We start from the raw sequence: 14,139 nt of genomic DNA, 5'->3' as shown, positions 1-14,139 counted from the left end.
ATCCGTTTAAAGTTTGCATTTGCATTAAAGTTATTGTAACTAGAATGGTGGTGGTGGTAAACATTAAAGTTACATGGTGCAACCCACTCTTAGCCAGTATTGTAAAGTAACTGCTTTAGAATACGGGGGCCTACCACCATCTTTTAAAAACATCATAGTTCAGTAAAGTTTTATTTCAACAATTTTGTTTTATTCCTGCCGAGTGATGTAAAATAATGAGTAATTTGTCAATTCGAGAGAAAACGAGACATCGAAACTAGTGTCATCTCTTTCGTACCACGGTCTTGATTGTGTTCCGTCATACGCAGTTGAACAAACTTAAACCCTTATTCATTTTTGGCTTAACCATTGTATAAAAACCACTGAACTTGTCATATTTTGCTTAAAAAGTTAAATTTCCTGCAAAAAAAAAGAATGACTAATTTCGACCGACATTATACAAAACTGCTTATTGTTATATTATAGAAACAATCTTAATTTAACGAAATATCAATGTATGATTAAAATAATAACGTTATAAGCGATGGTAGTAACCCCCCTGGTGGCGCGCAGGACCTAACTAAACTTAGATGTCGGGGTACAGCGAGTCCCAGCATATGCCTGTACGAGTGATTTCCAGAATTTCAACACTCCAGGACACGGAAGGGTTTTCCCTTGCAGCGCGCTCGTCGTTCAAATAATTTAAAGCATCCAGTTTCTTTCCATTGAATTTGCGCAGCGCGCTGATAACCTGCAAGCAAGACTTATTATTAATTGTTTATCGTATTTTGGGTTTTATTACGTTTTCACATTCACATCAAACTTTGCATTTGAGTAAATATATAAAGACGCGTCCACACGCTTGGCGCTTTATGACACAAACAAATTAATGTTTGGTACAATTTTAAAAGCCAACTCAAACATTATAATATGCTTATGAATATGCTCCATTTTCAAGATGTTTCGTTTTCGACCTCATGTACAGTATATAAAGGAAACGAGAAAGAATCGAAGAAAAACACATATAATTTCATAATCTAAAGTATTCCTGTTTATAATTATTTAAAATATAAGCATTCCTCATAAAAATATTCATATGGCGGAATGCTGTCAGTGTCCATTTTTCAAAACTGTCGTTGACGGTCTGTTGAGATTTCAGGTTTGGCGAGCGTGGGGATAATTGTATTCGTCTCTATTTCTAATGAGCGGACCAAACAGAAAGAAAAAATATTCTTAGAATTTTTATGTATGATCAACGTTAGCGTGTCTAGAAATAGTGACACAAATCCATGTGTGTGAAAAACTACTTCAAATCTTCTTCTTATTATTCTTCTTCTTATGTTGCTTCAAAATTACTTTATGTGGATAAATTCACATTATGTATAATTATATATTGAAGACTCCGTAAAACGTGGCTACTCATAGGAGTAGGCACGCTTTTTACTCTGAATTGAGTTATTATTTTAATAACTTAAATTTTAATATAATTTTATCTTGAGGCGATTGATTAATTGAATGTTCAATCTTCTACTATTGTAATATTAAACTCTTAGTCGTTAAAAAGTATTTTTTAGTTTTTAGTTCGATTAGCAATAAAAGCGTGTTTTTAGATTCTTTTAACTATTATTTATGTTATTATTATTTTATTATTATTGTCCATCTTACCTGGCGCCTGGAAAAGAACATCACTTCCAGATCAAGAATGTCGAACTCGTTGAATTTATCTCCTGGTTGAATAAGTTCGTCTGCGGTAACTGCAATAAAAAATAAATGTAAAGTTAATGAACAAAGATTTATTATCACTGTACGAGTACATACAGTGACGGGCACAGAGTGGTTTTTAAGGTGGTCTAGAATCCTTTGTAACAATAAAGGTGTACAGCCGGTTACCTATATCTCCTCAATGATAGCAGCGTTAGCATTGCTGGGCTATGGTTTGAAAGTGTGGTAAAGAAAAAACGCTCGACCGTTCAGTTCGGTTTAAAACTATCTTACATAATTATAAGAAGGTTTCATGTCAAACAATTAGGAGAAGCAAATTTATCGTCAGCTGTAGGAATGTATCTGTGGCCAATCCCAGGCACTGATGGACCTGGTCAACCTCAGATAGTACGTAAACTTACTTATCAAATTAAAATGTGATAATGGTAACACAATCGGGATCCAGAACATTTTTGTACGTAAACTTACTATCTGAGGTTGACCAGGTCCATCAGTGCCAGTTCTCATCGGTCGAACAGTATACCTTTTAGGCTATTACTATCCATATAAAAAAAAAAAAACTTACGTTTTGGATACCAGTTGGGCCCTGGCACAGCCGGCATCACGTTGGGCAGGTTCAAGAAGTATTCGGGGGGTGGCGGTGCTACAATACAAAATAAATATTGTAATTAATAGACTCGTGATTGTATAAAAAATAAGAAAGGTAAAAAGCACGAGTAACAAGCAAATAATCTAATGGGATGAATTTCGACTTTGAGGATTCGGGTTCAATGCATTTTCCGAAGGTATGTATTGTATAGTATTGTATAGTCCGATTCATAATTAGGTGTCCAAAATGTAAACAAAGGTGTTGACACCTATCAAGAAAATACGTTTCAAATGGTAGTTTCCTATTTTTGACGACACATATTCCAATATTTATATTAACTCAATTTCGTTACATACAGTAATAATAATAAAAAACAAAGTTTATGGTAGAAAATTAAAATGTGATAATGGTAACACAATCGGGATCCAAAACATTTAGTGTACCGCCATTTTTAAGATTCGTAGTTGATGTTATTTATTTCGTGATCGTGGTCGAACTCGAATGTTTTGTCGGTTTATAGCGCTTTTGTTTCTTGTTCATTTTTACAGTGACATTTCTTTGTTTACATTTTGGACACCTAATTATGAATCAGGCCTTAATTATGGATTAGACGTATAAAATTATTTATCACGTCTTGCTTTGTCGCTGAAGAAATGCATAATAAGATCAAAGAGTGCTCTAAAAATTACATCAAAGACGTGTGAAGTCTACTAATCTGCACATGGGCAGCGTGGTGGACTATGGTCTAAGCCTCTCCATTTGTGGCCAATATCCAGTAGTAAGGCTGTGATATGTTGATGATGATTGATCATTGATTGCCATTATTTTTAAAAAATACTGTTCAAATTACTTACGGGGCCAGTTCCTGTACCTCGCCGGGATTGGGAGTCTCATGAGACTCTCAAAAGACAGCGGTTCTACAAGTTTAAAATTATTATTTTTAATTTATTTTGTCTACGTTTACATAGTCGCGTGTTATAATTGTAAAATTACATATAATATATCATAAATGACTTTTTTAAACATATACCTGATACACACAGGTATTTCTGTTCCGTGTATATCTACTCGTATATCTATATCTGTACCTGTATGTATTTGTATATGTAACCGAATCTTCGAACTAAATTTTTACCCACTTTGAACGGTCAGCTTAATTCAAAGTTTTGAACAATTATCAAGAACCAATAATAATTTCCATTTTGTTTATTTTTTTAAATAAAAAAATATTATAAATAACTTACCCATGTCCTCGTTCATTCTTGAATGCATGTTTTGCGAAGCAGCTAGAAAAAGAAATACAATGATCAACACAACATGACATGCATTAAGAAGAAAACGCGCAGTATTTGAAGCTTGGACTTCCACCAATACCCCATACCCCCACAAATATTTTAACCTTATAACAGCAAGTTATGTGCTGCCGTGTACCGGTTACTGGTTATAAGAATGTGGGTATAACTTTTACACGTATTTTATAATGATGTGTGCTAAGTTCTCAGGTGTAGCAAAGTATTTATGGCCGATTTCGGGATCCCTACCCTGTGCAAGGGTGGTTGTTACAACATTCATGCAGTCCACCTGATGGTAAGTCGTCACTTATGATACCCAACTTCATATGAATGATCATATGTTCATAACTCATATGATATGATAATCCTGATATCTATCAAAGATGCGTTACCGCTCCTGAGCACTACGATGGTCTTCCGTATCAGTATCATATCGATATGTAAGTGAGCTAACAGCCACACCTTTTCTACGAAACAGAGAACTACTTCGCTCTAGAAATAGGTATTAGAATGGAATCGCTCCGGAAGAACCATAACCATATTTGGGTTCTACCACCTTTCAAGTGATGGGACATAATAAGATTACTGGTATAAAACAGGTCCAGTCTAAGAGATTGTAATAACTGTCCATGGTTCCTACCATCAGATTTTTTTTCTTTTTAGTATTTGTTTTCATATCAGCCCTTGAAGTAAATAACTATACATTGTAATTATTTGAACTGGCTACCTATTACGGTTCAATAGATAAAGATAAACGTCAAAAAATAGCGTGTCCTTGCATGGCGACACCCATTTATTTCCAAGCTATAACAGACAATGGTGACATAGTAATACAATTCCGTTTTTACCCTTTGGGTACGGAACCCTAAAAATACTTACCGCGGCCGCGGCCGGTGTAACGTTGCACTTGTTGCGATGGCTGACGATTGTCAGGGCCTAAAAGTAGAAACGAATGCTATTTAATAAATGATTTATCAATTAGAAGATATTACTGATAAATATTACAATTGTACAGACTATCCAGTCATTAAACAGTGTTAACTAGCAGCTTAAAGCGCTAAGGCCCGAATCCCAGGCACATATTTTCGAAGTTATGTGAAGTACTTAGAATACGGAACACTAAAAAATCGCTGGACATAAGTACATTAAAAAAAACGCGTCGAATAGATAACCTCTCTTATTTGGGAAGTCGGTTAAAAAATAATTTGGAACTAGAATTTGATCAAGTCCTTATATAATGTAGACAAGCTCTAGGATAGCTTATAGAAATATTAGGAGTTAACTACGATAATTAGCTAATTCCATAAAATACTTACGGGGATAATTCATCCCGGGCGGAGGCGGAATGTGGGGGTAGAAGTCCCGGCCAGTTGACACTGGAAGTGTAAAAAAATATATTTTATTCAAGATTAATTATGTGGGCATCGCCGTATATATGAAAAAACAGTGGAGCCATTTACAATTCGTAATTCCGTAGATGCTAAATATTTTTTTTTTTTTTTAATTTTCTGTGGCACGGCATATTAGGCGTAATAATATTGTGAATATGCTGAAAAAAGTGTTATTTTTTTTAGAAACTGATGACTGATAGATGTATTATTTCTGCCTCATAACAGCAGTGTTAAGCGCTGCTGTGTTCTGGTTTGATGGGTGTGGTAAGGGAGACAGACTTTTCCGAGGCGTTCTAGGGGTAGCGGCGCATCTGTGGCTTACTGCTCCTAAATTAATTTTTTTAAAAAATGTGATATAGTATCTTTAGCAGTTATTTGTAGTTTTTATTTATTTTTGTTTCACAATTTATGGAGAATGTGGACATCGGGGAGTAGAGGTATTCTTAGGCAAGGCGAGGAAAGAAAGATTCTTCAACTTTTTCAACTTGTGTCCTTAACAAAGCTATTGCTATGCCCATTGTCCATGTCTTCCGAAGGGTTGTACGCTTGAGTAGTTATAACTTTAGCTCAACTATCTACGAGTATAGTCTACATAAAAAATAACAGTACAACAGTTATAACAGTATAATTCGCGCCAAACTGCTAGTCCGCTCTGAAGTTGTTGCGAGCAGGTGTAGTCATACAATTTGCTATGGCGACGCGATTCATTTCTATATTCAGAGCGGACAAGCAGTTTTACGCAGACCATACAATATTAAAAGAGCAATTACCAGTGTTATTTTGAGGTTGCTGGTATGTTTGCGACCTCGGCACTGGAAAGAAACAAGCATGTTATTATTAATTCAAATATTTACGTCTGTGTGAAGTTTTTATTTATTCAACAAAATTTTTAATACTATAAAAAGAACGTCTTCTCGATAGCGGGGTACACAAATACAGGTATTTGGGGGTACTACATAAAAGAGTTGTGTGTGAAACAACTTTAAATTCCTGGAAACCACTTAAACTACGGACTTTCGTCGCCGTCGGAGAGCAAGGTACCAGGTCACCACCACCTTTTAAAAACCATCATAGTTCAGGAATCTTTTATTTCGATATTGCATCAACATTATTTTCTTTCGTACCACGACCTTCTTAAAACAGTTTTGTTTTATTCCTGCCGAGTGATGTAAAATAATGAGCAATTTGTCTATCCGAGAGGAAACGAGACATCGAAACTAGTGTCATCTCTTTCCCACCACGTCAAGTATTGTGTTCTGGCATACGCAATTGAACAAATTTAAACCTATATTAATTTTTCGCTTATCCATTGTATAAAACCAACTGAAATTGTCACATTTTGCTTAAAAAGTTAAATATCCTGCAGAATGAATTATTTCGACTTACATAATACAAAACGGCTTATTGTAATGTTATAAAAGCAATCTTACTTTAACGAGATCATAGTACGAAATGTCAATGTATGATTAAAATAATATTGTTTTAATAGATGGTAGTAAACCCCTGTACCTACTACTATACTACTGGGCATGAGTCTCAACCCAGATTAAGAGGAGCTTAGGTCATAATTCAGCTCGCAGAGACTAGATTCACTTCATAATTATTCATTTACTTACTCATAGGGCCACGTGCTCTATTTCCGGAAGAACTGTTGTTCAGTGTGCCACTATTAAAGCCGTAGCCGCTATAGTCATTGTAGTTGCCCTGGGCGTTATTTCCAAAGTTATTGTTGCGGTTGTTGCCTCTCCCACGACCTAAACACAACAATTAAACTTGTACATTGGTATGAGCTTTGTTACGCCCTTTTTAGCGATCAAACTAGCAGAGTAGCAATAACAATGTTTTCGTGAATCTATCTTTGTGTACTTTTGATAGTTGATACTGCTATTGCGCAGCAGTTTATTAATTTAAAATAAGTTTAAGGTTATTCATTTAATTATAATCAATTATTATATTTTAGCAGTTGATTCGGCTAACTTCATTAAATTTAATTGAATACCTGAGTTGCCTCCACGGCCGCGCTTGCCCTGAGGGTAGGTCTTCCTACGAGCACCGCCGATGGCGACGCTCATTTCAACATCTAAACAACACAATACATCGTTAATATACTAAAAGTAAGTTCTAAGTGTTAGTTAAAATGTTAAAAGTTCACTGGCAACTCAATCTGAAAAAAGTATGTTTTTAACTTTTACTTCTTGCGGTGCGTTGAAAAACAACAGGACACAATCATGTTCATCTTGGCAAACACGGACCATATCTGCGCGGTTGCTTTCGATATTCACCAAATTTTATATCCATATTCAATAGGTCTGAGAATCGGCTACTATCTATTTTTCCTAACCCCTAAACGATAAGAGTTGTTCACCTTCAACATTTTTTTATTTATATGGCAACACAACGTTTGCCGCGTCAGCTAGTACTGACTATAAAGTAGTCTGAGTCAGTCACCTATTTCAAAAGTCTGTAGCTCTTTTTTCTACATTATTATTTTGTACTACACATGTTCCCTTTTCAGTTTGTAAATTATGTTTGTAAAATATGTGGTTTCATTAGATACCATCCCATTGTAAAGTTTTTCAGCAACAGTTTCGTATTTTTTATGTTTAGGTTCGTTAAATCAGAAAAGTTACACACCTGCGTTGTTGTTTTGTGGTTGCTGGGAACCCTGGATAGGATAAGCTCCCGAGGCACCATCTAAAGAACAATTAAACCTTCAATCAACCCAGAGGCAATATTCAATATTCAATATGTTCAAGTTTATCCAAGTCCAATTAATCAGATTATACTCAGACACACTTTAGGGAGAGCTCAGTTGCCTTTATTACAGGGTTTTTACACAGGGATAATGTTTATACAATAGTAATTTTTACGCAAATTACAATTATATAAAGATTATCCCAAGAATATCAAAATATATCTTTGTAATGCTTCATGAAATAAATCCAATTCTACTCATCATTCACACAATCTCTAATATTATCTTCATTTCGTTTTCAAAATACATTATATGTTGCTGTGACATAAAAACTGAATATTACTTAAGTATATTTAATACTAAATAGTACTCTTAAAAGGTACTTACCAGAAATGTGTAACATGCCGATGCCAAATGTGTCATCGAACGCATTGGCCGTAGCACCTGTTTAACAAAAACACCATAACTTAAATTCTTTAAATGTTAATCAAATTTGAATTTCATTAACTCAGTCGTCATTACCAGTTCTCACTGCTGGGCAATGCTAGGCTAGGGTCTCCCCTCAGAGTGAAAGCGGTTAGACCATAATACATCATGCAGGCCAAATGCAATTGTTAGAATTCACACGCCATTAAGAACCTTTTTTAAAGAACCCTCAGTTGGTTCCCTCAACATGTTTGCCTTCACAATTCAAATTACAGGCAGGTTTCCAATCTTGGTAGCCTGATTGGAAGGCTGAATTTGAAACACTAGAAAATACTAGGAAACTCTAGCACGTAGATTTACCTACATAATTTCGTAAAGATTTGCTATAAATTTTGTAACCTTGCCGATTTTTTGGCGGTTAGATTAGTATATTTTGCCATTCACTCATTTAAAAGAAATGGGATGTAATGTTGAGTAACTGTTCATGAGACAAACGTTATTTATTGATACAAGCTGTGTCCTGCGGTTTGCAACAGGTTTAAAAGTGTAAATTGGCAAAGGACCTTTGCAAAGGACCTTTTTACAAAATAAAAGTAGTTTGTGTGAGATACTCCCTATAACAGCAGCTAACTGCCAATGATAGTCCCACCAAAATCAGTACAGCCGTTTCGGAGATAAGCCGGACATATTAAAATCGGCAAAATATAGAAGATAAATTACTAAGCTATCTATAAAAGGAACTAATCAACTAATATAGTTGAACTATTCATAGTTAGTTACGTACCTCGGTTACCGCGCTTGCCGCGTCTACGGTGACGGGGCTGATCCACGCCCTCCTCAGTATCTGAAGAACAACAATGTTATTAATTTCGATATTCATTATGAATATTTGTAATATATTATTTGTAGCATGTAACGCATCTACTAGTATCGAAGGTGAAGTAAATATTTTGCTGAATATCTTGTATATTATTGTTGTGGTATGAATAGGTATATACTTATTTCTACGAGTAGTTGCAAATAATTGAATATCGGACACAATAACAATATTTTAAAAACTAAATTTCAATTATTTTAAGTGCTAACATGGTGCTAACATTAAAAACGTAAAAATTAATCAAACCAATTAAAGTATGAAGAATCGCTGGACAAATAACAGAGCAAAATATTCTTAACTGTTTTGTGTTAGCCTATTTATATGTATGATGTTGATAATAAAACCGTACTTGTAAAGAATGTTATCCTGAACTTATCGTAAATTATTGAATAGTTTGTAGAGGAAATGCTGAATAGTTATTGAATAGCTACGTACCTCCATATGAGCGTCTCTCACGCCTGCGGTTACGGTTGCGATTGGCGCCCTCTGCACCATCTAAACAACCACAGAAGTTTAAATTCTAAGCTCAGTAGGCATTTGGTAGAACATCCTTTAACATTGTTCATAATTATCAGTGATAATTCATTCACAACTTTGTGGTCTGTTGGTATTTTCTAGTGTTGGCTAAAGGTGCATTTTGCTGAGTATTTCTTTTGAGTTATTCTCGGAAGAAAGAACAGAACACAGCTGTCACAGGGAAAATATCTACACTAATATTATAAAGAGGAAAACTTTGTTTCTTTGTTTGGTTGTAGTGAATAGCTCACTACTGGACCGATTTTAAAAATTATTTCACCATTAGAAAGCTACATTATCCACGAGTAACATAGGCTATATTTTATATGAAATATATTTGATAAATAGATTTTGAGGCGGTAAAAAGTTTGCCGGGTCAGCTAGTATCAATATAACTTTACTTACCCAAAAACCCATCTTGTTCTTGAGCCCTCGGTTGTTTGCGAATGGCGCCTCTGCCTGCAACTAAGCAACAACAGGTTTGATTATCTATTTAAATGTTCAACATTTTTAGTACTTAACGAAATCTGCTTGCGACTTCGTTCGCGTGAATACAGAATATAACTTCAACGCCCATTTTGCACAACTACGTAGTATGCCGTTATATGTAGTAAGTTTACATTAGCTAGGCAGTAAAAATAAAAATATACGACGGTTTATGCCATAAGTACTCAAACTAGCCAAGTGCGGATCAATTTTATAGAACTTCCAGAATTTATTAAATGAACTCTCAGAAGTATGAAATCCTATATGGGTTTCTTTAAGATATTTTTATTTACCTATTTGTTATACGTAAGGGAAAATATTAAAGGACCACTTATAGGAACATAGAATAAATGGTGTTAATTTTTTTTAATAGCCGCCTACCTGAGTATACATATTTCTGGTGTTTGTAGCTAAATCCAAAAGAAGCCCCGTGCATCCCGGAATGACCTGAAAATAAAAATATTTAGAGCTTCTACTGCTGCACACAAATGCTGCTGCACGCTAAATGCACACAAATTGTCTTCCAGTTACTTCTGCTGAAAACATACAGATTAAAGCCCATTGGTAATATTGGAAGACAAACATAAACATAGTAAATACAAAAAGAAAGAACGCACTACTTAAAAATATTTAGAACTAGTTTTTGCCCGTGGTTTCGCCCGCGTTTAAAAGAAAATAATATAACATACTAACATACATAAAATTGTAAATTCGTATGTACCTTCAACTTTGCTAAAGATCATCACTTGATCAAATGCATAGTTTACGATTCAATTCTTACTAATATCGATTAAAATAATCGATGTTTTGGGTCCAAATGATCGATTCTCCGATTAATGGATCTTTGATCGCCCTCGCTAGTTCCCATGGAATTCCGGAATAAAAACTATCCTATGTCCTTTCTCGGGTCTTAGACTATCTTTGTACAAAATTTCATTATAATCGGTTCAGTGGTTTAGGCGTGAAGAAGAGACAACCAGACAGACAGACAGATAGACAGACAGAGTTACTTTCGGGTTTATAATATTAGTAAGGATAAGGATAAGGATAGTTGCCTACCTCCGTAATAACCTTCATCAAATGTGTTTTGTCCCGCGCTGTTTCCGAAAGAATCTGAAAAATAAACGTACATTTAGGTTGTATTGTAATCAGTATTTGAGCTACGTACTTATTAGATAAATTATAATTATTTTAATAAATAATTGTTGAGATGAAAATTATGCGTTTATGTATATAAACATAATAAAAATAAAGAGCCGGGTGATTAAAAATATAACTATGACATGACAATCTATATGATTTGTTTATCCAGTATCAATTATCAAAATACATCCAAAATCGATACATAAATCTCGAAATATTTTTCTGTGAACTTATAGTTAGAATTAGAACGCAGTAAAATTCCGCCTGCTTATAATATGTCATTTCTATTTTAATATATTAACTTCTATAGTAGGTACTTCTTTGCCCCCTTTCAGGAAATTATTTTTATACAGAATTTTTTAATTAAACAAATTAAATTAAACTGTTTTAAATAGTCGCTTACATTCAGGCTTCGGATTCTGTAAATAGTATATCGGCTCGGTGGTGATGTAATAGTCTGAAAACAAAAAGCGCTTTGAGTTTTCAATCAGTTTTTCTAGATAATTATTGGCAAACTCAGGTAGGACTGTCCTATGTTATAAAGGTTAACCAAGGTTAACATAGCTGCAGGCGCATAATTTGGATTCAAGTCACCCGGTGCGGAAGTAGAGAATACAAATTATATAGGTAGAAGGTATAAAAACCGTAATTTCCCAGATTTTTCCACGCCCTAAAAGTGTATCCCGCCCTCGCCACACAATCTACGTAATTATTAAGTATTATGCCCTCTTTGTTATTATGCAATAGTCGTTGCGTTTTAGGGGGTTAATTAAAAGCGTTCAGTAGATCATTTAAAGAGCGTATTTAATATTCACTTACTTGAATACACTACTGGTGTTTCCATTTCTAACGCTCTAGCGGCGTTGTCCTCTGCTGCAATTAATAAAAACGTACGTCGGTATAATTTTTACGTTCATCTTGTATTTATTAAGTACCTAATTGTGGTGTTAAGCGCAACTGTGATCCGGTCTGAAGGCGGTGGTAAGGGTGACGTAATTATCCAAGGTAAGACCCGAATTTTCTTTGGGGTTTATTACAGATATACATCGGTGGCAGTAGCCACTTGCTCGTTTATACCTGAATTGTAAAAAAACGTAAAGCTACTTATTCTGTATTTTAACCCGCGTCTTCTTCATATTCATTAATCGCTATGAAAATATTCTTGCTAAAGATGCGGCTTAAAACTGATCAGAGAGGTACCCAACCTGACGTCGGAATGTCTGTCATATAGGTATACCAACCAAATAGTACGAAAAAGGTACACGAGGGGAAAACCTTTAAATGGTACCCGACGCCGTAGGGAGCGATGTCGGGCTATGTAGGATTTTTATCGCACTAAACCTCCTAGGTGGCCGTCCTCAGCCCTTGGTGGAGAACTTCGGGATCTCCGACGGAACACAACCGGAATCCTGCAAGGGCTCTGCCCTAGAATTTACTCTCTTCACGCTCACTCAATTTACGCTCTTCCCACACAACTGGTGTTTACGACCACACTGGACCACACTGGCTTACTGGACGGTTCGAGCTCACACTCTTGCCGCTCCGCAACCCCGAAAGCCTCCTTTTAGTCAGTATTTTATGGAATAAGACAAGAAAATAGCCTAGTGCGGATCAATTTTATACACCTTCGAGAATATATTAAACGAACTCTCAGAAATATGTAATCCTATATGGGTTTCCTTGTGATATTTTGATTTACCTATTTGGTATACGTAAGAGATATTAATACATAGATTAAATTGGTTTTTAAATTTTTTGAATATTAGCCTACCTGAATTATCAAATTTCTGCTGGTTGTGGTTAACACCAGAAGCAGCCCCGAAGTGTTCCAGTAAACCTGAAAATACAAATGTTTTGAGTTTGCTATTTACAATGGAGACAATTTGTCTCCATTGGTGACAATTTGTAAAAAAGTAACATTTAGAGGACTTGTTGCTTTCAGTCCCAACACATAAAGTCATCAAAAGAAAAAAAGATAGAATATATTTCGTAAAACTTTTTTACATACCTGCATTGGTTGCAGGTTCTAGTGCGGCAGCTCCGGGATCACCGGCGACATTTTCTGTCGGTTTTTCCATTCCTGACGCTTTAGCGGCGTCGTCCCCGTCTGCAAGTAAAAAAAGTACGTCTATATAATTTTTACGTTCATCTTTTATTTATTAAGTACCTAATTGTGGTAAGTCCTTGGTGGCACCACCGCCACAGATGTTTGTGCCTAATAATAGCAGTGTTAAGCGCAGCTGTGTTCCGGTCTGAAGGCTCTGGTATCTCCGACGGAACACAATCGGAGTCCTCCAAGCGCGATGCTTCTGCTCCTCCCGCACAACTGGTGTTTACAACGGAATGCGACCACACATACTGCTGTCCTTACCGAGGTCGCTTACTCGACGGTTCGAGCTCCCACTCATGCCGCCCCGCAACCCCAAAAGCCCCCTTTTATTCGCATATTACGACAGACAGGGCATACCGTAGCCCTATTCTAGTCTCGGGAATACAGGACTGCGGGGAGTACCTACCTATCTTTATTAGGCAATTTATTTTTGCCTTACATCAACGTCAGCGGTATTCAACCTTCTTTGAGGTTACTTGAACAAACTTCTTGAAATAATATAATTTGAATTTTATCAGTGCCTCATGCCTCACGTATATAACGAACCTCACCTAATACGAAAATTATATGCACTACATATAAGTATACGTTAAGTAAATTTTTTTTCGGGGATTGCTATAATGATAGTTTGTAATAAATAATATTTCAGTAGACATTCATACGGACTTAAAACTAAATAACGCTAATAACATACGAGTCATCAATATTATGCTACTAGTACATAAATATGTATATAGAATAATACACTGTGCCCTGTTGTTTTATTATGTAAGAATTGTAAGAACTTGCACCGCCATCTGTTGAAAATTATCTGTACCACACCGACACAGACCTAACGTCGTTATGCGGCAAGCCCGAAAAGTCTTAGGGATATACGATGTTGCGTAAGTAGTTGTAGAATATAGATAATCCA

At 35.6% G+C, this 14,139-nt stretch overlaps 1 protein-coding gene across 1 annotated transcript; it reads right to left on the bottom strand.

The window, feature by feature from the left end:
• Positions 1-236: 236 nt before the first annotated feature.
• On the bottom strand, positions 237-13,524 carry LOC140743800 (uncharacterized). The gene is made up of 22 exons (XM_073075386.1): positions 13,488-13,524; positions 13,125-13,223; positions 12,888-12,953; positions 11,936-11,989; positions 11,520-11,573; positions 11,033-11,086; positions 10,355-10,420; positions 9,893-9,952; positions 9,407-9,466; positions 8,879-8,938; positions 8,056-8,112; positions 7,608-7,667; positions 6,973-7,053; positions 6,590-6,727; positions 5,744-5,785; positions 4,899-4,958; positions 4,462-4,518; positions 3,535-3,576; positions 3,145-3,207; positions 2,267-2,344; positions 1,645-1,733; positions 237-730 (listed from the first exon to the last, which is right to left on the bottom strand). Exons 1-22 carry the CDS (start codon positions 13,522-13,524, stop codon positions 566-568), a joined length of 1,542 nt encoding a protein of 513 aa, XP_072931487.1. The 3' UTR covers positions 237-565.
• Positions 13,525-14,139: the final 615 nt, after the last annotated feature.

Source organism: Epargyreus clarus, unplaced genomic scaffold, assembly GCF_041222505.1.
Source record: "Epargyreus clarus isolate Ecla_fem2 unplaced genomic scaffold, WU_Ecla_fem_2.2 ptg000007l, whole genome shotgun sequence".
In the NCBI taxonomy this organism is placed as follows: domain Eukaryota; kingdom Metazoa; phylum Arthropoda; class Insecta; order Lepidoptera; family Hesperiidae; genus Epargyreus; species Epargyreus clarus.
Note: the sequence above shows the minus strand (reverse complement) of the source record. Positions and strands in the feature narration are given on the sequence as shown.